Source organism: Wasmannia auropunctata, unplaced genomic scaffold, assembly GCF_000956235.1.
Source record: "Wasmannia auropunctata unplaced genomic scaffold, wasmannia.A_1.0 LD336055.1, whole genome shotgun sequence".
Classification (NCBI taxonomy): Eukaryota; Metazoa; Arthropoda; class Insecta; order Hymenoptera; family Formicidae; genus Wasmannia; species Wasmannia auropunctata.
Window position 1 is genome coordinate 1,388,954 of NW_012026835.1, and position 12,386 is coordinate 1,401,339.

General features: G+C 34.8%; 1 protein-coding gene across 6 annotated transcripts in view; it reads left to right on the forward strand.

Moving 5' to 3' along the window:
• Window positions 1-151: 151 nt before the first annotated feature.
• The window catches only part of LOC105450868, a 22,719-nt gene continuing 10,484 nt past the window's right edge, over window positions 152-12,386 (forward strand). For 3 of the 6 annotated variants that reach the window (XM_011690957.1, XM_011690952.1, XM_011690958.1), the window contains exons 1-2: window positions 152-5,744; window positions 8,768-9,920. In XM_011690957.1, the coding sequence (XP_011689259.1) occupies window positions 9,111-9,920 (810 nt within the window). In that variant the 5' untranslated portion in view covers window positions 152-5,744; window positions 8,768-9,110. Of the gene's footprint in view, window positions 5,745-8,548; window positions 9,921-12,386 lie in introns of all 6 variants that reach the window. The other 3 variants (XM_011690954.1, XM_011690955.1, XM_011690956.1) reach the window with 3 other exon arrangements.

Sequence of the window (12,386 nt, forward strand, 5' to 3'; positions counted from 1 at the left end):
TATAATGACAGAATCTATTAAATTTCGAGACGATTTTTCCTCTATTTCAAAGAAAAAAACCATCGTTTGTCACTTTTTAAATATTTAATGTTATAAATTAAATTTGAAATTAAAGAAAAAAACGAGAGAGAGAGAAATATACTATCTATTTTATAAGTAAAAATAAATTATATACATATATTTATATTATGTTTATTAATACGTTTCTCTTTAAAATTCAATTCAGAAAAAATTCGTCAATTGTTCGTAACTCGAGAAATATGTTGGCATATCGATAGTTTTAATGGAGGAAGAATCTGTTTCAAATTGTTCATAGAATCTGTTGTTAAAATTAAGCACAATTATCGTGAAACATCGTGTATATTTACGATATATGCATAATCGCGCAATGATAATATTTGCTTCTTTTTTCCTTTACACGCAGCTGTCTGCCGTTCTCGTTAATGTAGCGCATTTTTATCGCGTCATTAAAGTCTATATATGATGTTTGCGACTACGCATTATCAAAGTTGCGATATGCATATTAGCTGCGCATACTTTTTTTTGCACGTAGATACAGAGTATGTTAAGTATATGCATAGTGGAATTATAATTTTCATATCATAGTCTTACGTGAGTATTAATAGTGTTTTTGTGTTAAGATTAAAAAGTTATTTAAGGAGGGCGGGCCGAGAAGGCATGGATAATAACGAGAAAGACAGTGAAAAAAAGAATTGTCGCGACCAAGGCCATTGATAAGCGCGCACAGTATGTATCGTCAAGTTAAAATGTCAATGATCGAATGCACAAATGACTCTCAACTTGACACGTTTAAGGCGAGTGAAATCAGCGACGAAAATTTTTAATAATTTAATTTGCATTGTTTCATTCCTTTTCTTCCAAATTTTCAACAAACGATTTTTAAATTCGGGATATATATATATATATATAATTTTTTTTTTTTCATTGCAGAAATATAGAGCGTTCATGATTCTGCGCTTTTTTATCGCATTTTTAAGAATTATTATTTATTATCTTTTAAGCGCTAAATATATTTTACATAAATTATAGATAATTAATGACTGAACACGATCTCGGACGCTTTTGAAGAGTAACAAGAGTGCAAAGAGAATTAATTTCATTAATATAAGTCAACTTAGCATAATTGTAATCAGTGCGTGTGATTTTACATTTTGAAAATTTGCACGTATTTTCCATAATGTGTATATTAACAATTGTCGCCGGCTTCACTCGTGCGAGTGAAAATGTTGGTGTTTAAGCTATAAATGCTTATAAATGCGCGTGCGGAATGACTGCAAATTAACATTTATAAACATTAATTAATAAGTATCACGATACCGATACGCGAAGAATTCTATCTTCCACGGTATTCTTCACTTTTAAGCGTCGCTTCGTCCTGCCTTCGATACCTATACATAAGTGAGATACGTGAGAAAGAATCGTAACATTCGCGCGTAAAATTCGTAACATTAGAGACCATGATCGAATTAGGACGAGCGACTTGCACGCGATACATGTGGTTTTCTAGTTTAATGGTCAAATGTATATTCAGATAAAATTTTTGGATCCATCGGTATTCCAATAAAACTCGCGCAAGACGAAAAGCGAGCAAAAGCGACTGTTGTCATGTAAGATAAAATATGCCGATAATTACCCGAATGCGCAAAGCATAATCGAATACGAGGCGCGAATGGGGAACGTCGAAACTGTCTAGCTTTTACGTAAGAGAGGAGGGAACTGTTTGAAATCGATATACATATATATATTTGAATTTCGATGATAGAGATATGTGAAAACGATCTCTATGTTTACTCTTGGCATGGAAAGAATGATGAAAGAACAGATCAGTATGACATACATTTCTTGCAGCATCGAACATTGAACTCGATGAAATTATTGTTGCCGAAAAGAGAGCGCATGCGAGGATATATTATGCGAATCATAAGTCGCCGTTGTTGGCATGCCGAACTTTACCTCGAATTGTGATATGTTGTGCTGAATGATTGCGTGTGAATCAAACAGCGTCCGTCAACAGCCATCGACTGCCAAACCCTCGAGATTTCTCTCATAGATTCCTCGCAGCGTGCGTTAGGATTCGGAGCTTACGGGCGGGCGAGAAAGAGAGAGAGAGAGAGAGAGCAGCTCGTCGTTGTATAATCACTGTGTTTTTCACAAACATCTTTTTGAATTCTTTTAATGTGGGGCCGAGAGAATTTGCGAGTATTTGCGATTTATATTTGCTAACCGTTGTCAACCGTTATTTACATACCTACATGATGACCACTATCTTATTCGGTGCTGAGGAATCTCAGTGGCAGAGCAATACTCTTTCACACAATTTTATCATTTTTTCGAGATTAGACCTAAACATTCCCCAATTTTTTCCCTTTGTCTATTCTTTTATGCAAATAATTCATTTCATTTTTTCGCACAAACGCAAGAGCGAAAGCATGAGAGCTGTAATGCAACGTGTAAGCACCGAAGGAACGGTTTACAAACGGTTTACTTTTCTGAAAGTGGACGAGACGAGCTCAAGGACACCGCGAAGTTTATGTAATATTTTAAGCGAATGAGATGAAGAGCGACAAAACTACTTTGTATCGAAAGATACGTTCTTTTAATTATAGCGAAAGCGCAAATTACAGCGAGCACCGAATATGGCTACTACTTCGTTTCGTAAGACGTATCTTGAAAATATTTCTATGTAAATGAATGACAAAACAATAAAAAGAGTATACGCTGTACAAATCTTTATTTCTCACTTTTTTATAATTGTATAACGAAATAAATAATGAAACTTTTATCGAGTCATCGTGAGAAAGATTAACAGAAATGAAATATTGCAACACCTCACGGAAATGTAAGTGTAACTTTTTCTCTATTTAGAGAAGCGAATTGGAAACTGATAGATTTCGAGTTTGCATGTTTTTACGCGCGCGTGTATCGTGTGAATGAAATATTTCTTGGAGCTATTTTTAGACGGGCGTCATCGTCGTGCGCTATCTACAACTGAAAGTTCGAAGGCAATCGCCACGTTTGTTTTTTATATGATCTAGAAGAAAATATCAAGGATTTTTAATTGTAATCAAATATCGATTATGTTATCAAATATCGATTAAAATAATATGAATATGTTATCAAATATCGATTAAAAATTTCAGGGATTCTAAGTATGCGTGTATAATTACGTTTCAATGTAACATAAGTGAATAATATAATGTAGTGATATAAACTGAAATTCATAAACGAGAGAAATATAGATAAAACAAAGCCAGCACAAGTTTCAATCTTGAGAAATTATATTCAAATTATATATTCAATATAAAAAAGATTGTAAGATAATATACATCGCATTTATCCGGCTCAATTCGAACAAATTGCTCCGGTATGGTATTTTTGTTTTATTCAACGATCAATTTTCAACTGTAATCGCGATTATTCGGTCTTGTTTATGCTAGGTTATTAAATCTAACAATAAGTTCAATATCTTACGATCCAATATCCGATGTGACCGTGGCATCGCAACTATTTACGACGATGATGGAGCTTACATTGCGTCATCGACATACGCTTATTCAATCTCCAATCTTTTACAATTTGTTTTATTACACAATTATTTACATTTACATAATTTATCGTAAATTTATGTTATTCATATTTGATAGTCAATATATATATTTAAAGACCGTGCGTGACTTACAATCAGATTGTTCAACTATTTCAAGATCTAAATGTTACAAACGGAAAAAAATTAATAAAATTTAATAAACAATGAAAATAGTGTTTTAAAAATTTCAATTTTAGAAGATTTTATTGAAAAAGGTAATTTTTCCAAATCTGTCGCTGAAATCTCTATTGCGTTCTCTAGTCGTGAATTGGAAAATTAAGCCTTGTTTTTGTAGAAAGCCATTACTGATTTTATAAATCATTAATTTTCTCTATAATTTTTCCACAAGTTGTTGAAATTTATCAAATATCTATATCTTTATAAAAAAAAAGGAAATCACTATAAGTTCTTAAGATATAAGCTGGGCATTACATATTATTCATAACGTACGTTACAATAAAAAACAGTGGTCCAAAAATTGCCCGGTTCTGCATCAGCATCGAAAAGATGTCACAGGGGACACAGGATGGCTACGTAATGTCTACGATTGCACATGTACGTGCCTTTTATAAAACTATTTCTTTCGTCTCTACAGTTTTTACAGGGCTTTTTGCAGAAAATATTTTTTTCCTTTTAATCTGTTATAAATACATCTATTTTATTTTAAGTGCGAAAGACGTAATGCAATACTTCTTAAAAGAATGGATCTTATTCTATGTGTCAAGGTAGCGGATGATGATTCGTCGCGAGGTCAACTACTGGGTGAGGTGGTGCTGCACAACGGATCGATATAAGACCGAGGTATACTACACCAGCGAAATATAGGACGAATCAGAAACTTTAATACTTTTTTCAGACTAAAAAATATAAAAAAGTAAACGCTGTCAGAATGAAGAAGGAAAAGAGCCATTTGGATTTACATTTTCAAAAATACATTACCGATTATTCAATTCCGATCTCTGATTCTGAGAAATGTTTAATTAATTCGTATATTGAGAGTTTAATCTTTGTATATGAAGTAATATCTATTTAAAGTGTTTCCAATAAAGATGATGATTAGCGTAATTGAATCCTGTTTTTTTTTTTTAGTAGGACGCAAAGACACTTTCTTTATGGCAATAATTGTCTCTCTTGTGATGTGATTCTGTGTAATTCTGAATTGTCCTATACGAAGTCAACCCATGAGGGTTGCACGTGATTTGTGCGAACGTACGTCTATATCTCTGCAGAATATACAAGATAAAATTTCAACTTACATTTATAGAACGAATTTTCAATTTCAAATTCTAATAAGTATGTACGTAATATAGTTAAAAAATTCTTAAAGATACTAGATTAACAAATAAATTGACTCATTATTTTAATACGAAATTGACTCACAATCAGTTAATGTGAAAGTCTAAAAGATCGCTATACATCAATATGAAATATCCAAAAGAATATTTCATTGAAAAAAAAATCGATTCAAAGCGGATTAAAAGCGATTAAAAAATAATTGAATGGTACACTTAAGGCTATTTAATTATTATAATAATATTATATTAATTAATATGAACATGATACTTAATATTGTTTTAGATGCAGAATGTATGTAAACGATATTTTATTACCTCCAAGATTCTTTCTTCCTGATCGTGATGACGTCTAATAATCTTATCCTGGGGGAGGTGAAGCGCGAGGTGAAGGACTCGCATTGTCAGTGGCACGGGGTGGCTCGAAGGGTGCTCGAAACCCGAACGTTATAGACGGATTCTGGCGGGGGTTGCCCCACCGAGTCGACTGAGCGAGTCTGTGTCGTGTCGAGCCGACAGAATCGGCCGATTAATCGAAAGTCAGACTGCCGCGGACCGTCGCGTCGCTGTGACGCGCGACGCAGTGACGCCGGCGTTGCAAACCAAGAGTACGAAGCGTCCATTTTCCGCGAGGAGGTAGGCGTCATCATATCGCGTCAGTCTCGTCATTGTTATCGTTATTGTTCTGTGAGTGAAATAAAGTGCAAAATGTGAATGAGACGTGCCACGTACGCTGCGAGCGTGTCGCGATCGTTAGTGTAATTGATTGTTAATTAATTACACGATTATTGATCTATGATGGATACGATTGAGTGTGCAGTTACATTCTTCAAATTATATCTGATGTATATAGATTTGATTGAAGATACAGTGAGAGATAGCATACTAAGCAAAATTGTTGTACATTAAATTCTTTTTCGTTTTTCATATTGCTTGCTGTTTGCGGCAATTTCTAATTTCAGACAGTAAAATCAGACAGTAGTTTCATCCGGCGGATGCATTTTTGCGAGGAGATGCAATGCGTCGAGACACGGCATGCAGTTACGCATTCAAATGCATCCCCAAATTTTGAATGTCCAGTAAAAATATTGTCTTTCCGTGTTAAGAAAGTTCTTCGTTATTTCATGTTTTTTGTTGTTTCTATCGAAACATGAAAATATGAAACTTTATTATTCGAATCTTGCCTTTAAATTAAATGATCTTGATAGCTATAATGTTCGGGAGTAATAAATTTCAGAACGCGATGCTGCTTGACGCTCTCGTTTACGAACCTTTTCACGATCAAATGATTCAATTATGTATCTTTTAGAGCGGCCGACGATAATTAACACAATGTCAAATATATAATTAGGAATCGAAACAATCTCCTTTTGTTCGTGTAACGTCTTCGAAAATCGTCTTGCCCAGAGATTAATCAATAGTATCACCTACAGTATCACGTTTGGTATTTGATGTAATTTTTATGATGGTAGAAATGTACGCGTACGAGTGCACACATATGCGATTCACTTTTGGTAACAATTATCAATAAAATTACTCATCAATAAGCGTGGAAATAGCACTACCGTGTTAACATTTGCTTAATTTAGTGATTGAAACACTCTATGATCGATTCTGATATTTAGTTATTTTACTACGATAAATTTTTAATTTTATTCACATTAATTTTAAATTTTGCTCATTTTCAGTGGAAAATTATTTTAAATCAACGCAAATATATGTTTATTTGCGTATTTTTTATTATAAAAGGTGCCAAGTATTCGTCGCATTTTGGACCATTAACATTTTTTGATCGAAATATTTTCATCGATTCACGCATGCGACAAATACTATCAGTAAGATTCTTTAAGATATCATAGAATGAGACTTTACAGTAATGTAAAGTCAATATCACCAAGTTGACAGATCCAAAATAACAGATAAGAAAATGGAGCAAATGCCGAATTACCTGACTACGCGCAATGACCGCGACAGAAATCGAACGTGCACACTTTCCACATGCTGTAAACGAAAGCGTAAAGCGAAAGTGTAACGGCACTTGGAATAAGACGTTCACCAGGTTTCGCGATATCGCTTTTAAGATCATTAATCTAATGGTGAATGTATCGATTACGTCATTCGACATAAGAAAGAACAATCATTTTGAATTAAAACACTAAATTAGCGTTAGAAAACGCATGCGGCGATAGAGAGTGAAAGAATCAATTGATTTTAATATTTATTTTCAAATTAAATAACTTTGATTTTGCAATAATTAATCTTTAATAATCTTTTTATGTATCTTGTATTTGAAGATTAATAGATTTTTCTCTTAATTTATAATATATATATATAAGCGATTAATGTCTTATTATTAAACATATTAAAGTAGAAGCCGTATGCGAGGATGCCAACACAGGATGATGGTGTGTAATAATTTCTTTACAATATCCACACGCAAACTGCGCGCCGCATATTCGTTGGTCTTATTATTAGTTTATTTTTAATTTTTTTACAATTATACAGAACAGCTAGATATTAAAAAAAAACTTTTTGACGGTTTTTTTGGGAAAAGAGCTTACGATCATAAAGAATCTTCAATCACTAAGTCTTTAATTCAGCATTCTGTTTTTCCTCGTTCGCTTTCCGCGACTCTGATTGAACTCTCATTGCCCTCCTCATGACTGACCCATCCCATTGATCTCTGATCATCGGATCAGTGATTGACTTTCTCGAGATTGAATTTGAATCTCTCGCCAGCGACAAGACGCCAACGGCAAGAATTTCGTCTTCTTTTTGCGATGTGATTAATAATATTTTTTTTTGTTTATGCTATATGCACATATCCCAATCTATCTTTCGAGTGAGGGAAAATTATAACAGTCAAGTGATAAGACATTGTCAAGGTTGTTGGCGAACAATTCTCGCTGTTGCGTCCACTCGTCGTTACCTGTTATCGCTTCACCACCAACGAATGATACATCGCTAGCCGGCTAAAAATATTTGTCAAGAGTAATTGCGATAAATGTGCAATATAACTATCATGAGACTTTCTTCCTTTCACTGAAGCATCTGGCTGTTATTTACATTTCGAAAGATCAGACAACTATATATCTGTTTTAGAATTAAAGAATTAAATATTCATAGGATTAGTATAAGATATAGATAAAGATAAGAAATTTGCTCGTCAATTTAATTCGTTTTAATTCGTTACAGTGGATTTCGATTTCATGTAAGAACTGTGTTTTAAGACCGACAAAAATGCGGCGCGCATAGTTTCTGTAAAGCTGGATACTATAACAGTAAAAATTATTATACACATCAACGTCCGTGTCGGTTTGCCGTGTTGGCATATATTACTTCATTATTGCTGATTTATTTTTGGGAGTTCTAATTCCTTTCAATTTAAAAGATAAGAAAATTTGAGAGAGAATTAAAATATTAATAATATTATTAGAAATAATTTTCCATTTGAGAAACTACATCTTAATACAAATTGTGAAATTTAATCTATCGAATGCGTTCTTTCTTGCAGTTTAATCTCATTTCGACAAAGAATAAGAGAAAAGGAAGATACATGATATTCTTATTATATAAAACGCATTATTTTAACTAATTTCCAATGTATTAAACTCAAAGATTAAATTCAAAACCTTTTCGTATTTCAAAGATACTGTCCATCGTACACAATCGATATCGATTACGCTTTTGATTTCTCAAAAGTTACAATACTTTACATAGACAGATAGCATCCCGAAAATATTACGTACTTTATTGGTAACCGATGACCAATAAAGAGATTGTTATTAAGATGACGAGAGATGAAAGAAGCATGCGACTTTTATGAGTCCAATTGAAGGATTTCAATTTTGATTTCTCAATCAAATAGTTGGAGGTTGCGGATCCAACTTGAAGACCGACAACCCCTACGTTCATGAATGGCTGGTCCAGTTAAACGTTCATGGAAAGATATGGGCTAGAAATCGATGGCCAGGTCTGATTGGATAGAAGGTCGCAGATTTTCGAAGCGGAAGCGAACGCACGCTAGATATTATATAGGCACGCGAGTAGACGACGACGACGACGACGACGACGACGACGACGATGAACATCACGGTTACCAGTGCCGTGTAGCGTGGCCAGAGGAGCCCAGGGTATATGTGCGGCGTATTAATAGCCAAGTATAGAGCAGTGGTGGGGCCGCGGTTGCTCGCGGGTGAAAATAGAAAAGAATGTTTTTGGAATCCAATTGGACTTGGTTGGCAGAACGATGGGGCAATATGGCCGACTTGGCCGAGCGGGTGGATGATCTGATATGCAGTTTCGACTCGACTGGTGAAACGACCATGGATACGCTGTCGATGCTGATATTTGGCTGGATGTTGTTTGGTTTGGTGGTGTTGTGCGTCGGCAAATATGTGTACAATCGTTTTGTGCTGAATGAGCTCACCGCCGCCGCTACCGCTGGTTCCGTCGCTTCATCATCACAGCTTGGCAAGGATGGTCATGCCCGTCATGACGAGAGTGTCGTGACGACAAGTACTGCTAGTTCCATCGTTGGAAAACTATTCGACAAATCCAAATCGGTGTCACCATCGTCAACGTCTTCGTCATTGCTCGCGAGGGCTGGTACCGGTGGTGCAGGTGGTGGTGGTGGTGGTGGTGGTGGTACCGTTAGTGTCAGCGGTGGCGGCGGTACCATTAATGCTACTACTGCTGTTGCTGCTGCTGCTGCTGCTGCTACTGGTAGTAGTAGTGGTACCGGTGCGATAGCAGGTGCGAGAGCCCCGTCGCCAGGCTACGTGCCACCCACGCCGCCGATCAGGAAACGTTTGACCCGGAAGACTTCCGGTGCTCTCATCAGTCCGTCCCGAAGTTCCAGAGCGCTGCATCTTCCGACCGCGACCGGTGCGGATGCTGAGGCCGTGCGCTGGGTCAACGAACTAATCGTGTGGCTTCATCACGATCTTGTCATCCTCAACGAACTCTTGGCCACTTGGGTAGTTTCCCTTAATGATTTCTCCGCCGGCTCCACCGACGAGGTGAGAAGATAAGGGTAAACGTCAAGGACGAGGGTAAAATAGCGTCAATTAATTATTATTGTTTCCAATTTTTCAAACTCTTTTATTCGTCATATCGCCATCAAATGTCTGACGAAAATTTCTTATACAATTCGATTCCAAAGTTAGTAAATTTTTAGATTTCAATTTTTAATCGCAAAGAGAGAAAGTTGGTGTTTTTTTTAAATTAATAATTACGACGAGAATTATGTTCGTTTCTAATTCTATGGAATTCGTTAATATTTTTCATAAAACACATCATATTGAATTTGCCTGCTCTTGAATTTCGTCATGCTCGATAAGGCGAGATACAAACTCTTCCCGACGCGTGGGTGAAAAGAGAAGGGGATACGCTTGTGTGGTTGCATGCGTATGCGATGGTTTCGAATAGATCAAACGCTCGAGCGGAATACGATATATCTCTTCTTATTGTTAGACTTAAGTCTTATTTTACTTACATCGCCAAGTTATAACAAAGTGAAGAATTCGCACGTTCCGACGTTTTTATTTTCCCTCCAATCATATATAAGCACATGATATTTTAATTCTAAAATTGATCTTATTGATGAGAAAAATGCCAACACGGTACAAAATGGATTTTGGTGTTTAATAATATTCTCAGTTCAAGCAATTGTAAGCACACGTTATTAAAAATATTATTAAGTACCAAGATCTATTTTATACCGTGTTGGCACACACTTCTCTCATCTTACTTGTTTGAAACACAATGCACAGTCGATTCAAATACTTAATTGTCTATAACATGTTGCCGTACGTTTTTCTTAAATTTACTTGTTATTGTGACCAAGAGTGTCTGCAGGATTTTTTTCTAGACGGGGGCATGATCCAAATTTTTAATACGAACTACCACGAGGAGCAAATGTCCAAACGTTGTATATACCTGTGTTGTAGTTTTAGCTCTCTTACATTTGACAAATATATTTATTATTTGTAAAAATAAGAGAGCAAATTCTGAATTTTCTTATACTCATTTGATTTAAGGGAAAGGGGACAAATGCCCCTCCTTGCTCCTCCCCCCTCCCCCTGTGGACGCCCATGATTGTGACCAACTGTGGCATTTTTCTCATCTTACGACTTGTTCGAAACAATCCATGGTCGATTCAGATACTTAATTTTATTGAATTCCGCGATTTTGATAGTAGATTAATTAGACTATTCAGTCACTTTTGTCTATTTTATCAAACAATCCGAGTGTTTGAAATTACGCTGTTCTGATTTTTACTAGATCATTTTATATTTCATTCGATAAGAAATTGTAAGCGTCGAATCACGAAAATTAAGCAGCTCTCGATTATTTCATTTGTATCAAATCGTTACACCATCTATTTGCTTTGTGAATAATTACGAATTAAATGTTGTAATTTTCTGTTATTTTTTCTTAAGATTAATCATTTTTTTCAATAATAGCACTCACTATCACAGTAAATAAATTAAAAAACGAATTAAATGCCGTATACAAATTAAAAATAATTAAAAGTTGCCTTTTAAATAATATGAGCCAAATTTTATACGCTAGTAATTTTCTTGGCAACTATAAATTGCGATAAAAAAAAACGGTAAATTATCGTAATTAATAGCTTCCGTTAGAATCGATTGTGATCTTTTCCTTTCTTGCGGAGACACAATATCGAATCGTTCGTGGTTATTTTACATGGGTCAAGGTACATTACGCATCAAAGGTCACATATGAAAAAAATGTTACGGTCTGGCGACGTATCCTTGCCACGTGCCGATGATAGCCGATGGCATCACTTTGCAGAAATAACTTAAAACTTTTTTTGAGCATCTTAGCTTGGCTGAATTACTATTTTTTGTATAACAATAACAAACTTGCAATAAAACTTACAATTTTTCAAGTTAGAACATTGTGATGCATCATAATATATCGATAGATTTCGATAAAAGAAATTATAATTTAAGAAGATAGAATTAAAATAATTGTATGACAGAATAACTGAATGATAAATTTGACAAAGGTAGTGATAAGCATTCAGTAAAAATTGAATTAATCCGCCTGGAGGAATTTCATATTCTAGAGTCAATAAGAGAAATGTATATATTATAGTTTAATTAATATATAATGATAATAATTAAATTTAATTTATAAGAATTAATTACCGTTATGTATGTACGTACACTCATGGACACATCGGTTGCGACACTTTCTTTTTTATGGGTTTCAAAACGCACTAATATTTTGCAAATGCGGATCACGATTGGTTATACTGTCTCTAGACTAAAGATAATACATCGTGGTTCGCATTTGCAAAATATTAGTTATCTATAAAGTATATATTATGTATATTAAATGTATATTAGAAACCTATAAAAAGAAAAGTGTCGCAACCGATGTGTCCACGACTGTACACTAGGGTAGACCTTATTTTTGACTTTTGAATTTTTTTCACGACACTCCCTAAAGTTGTT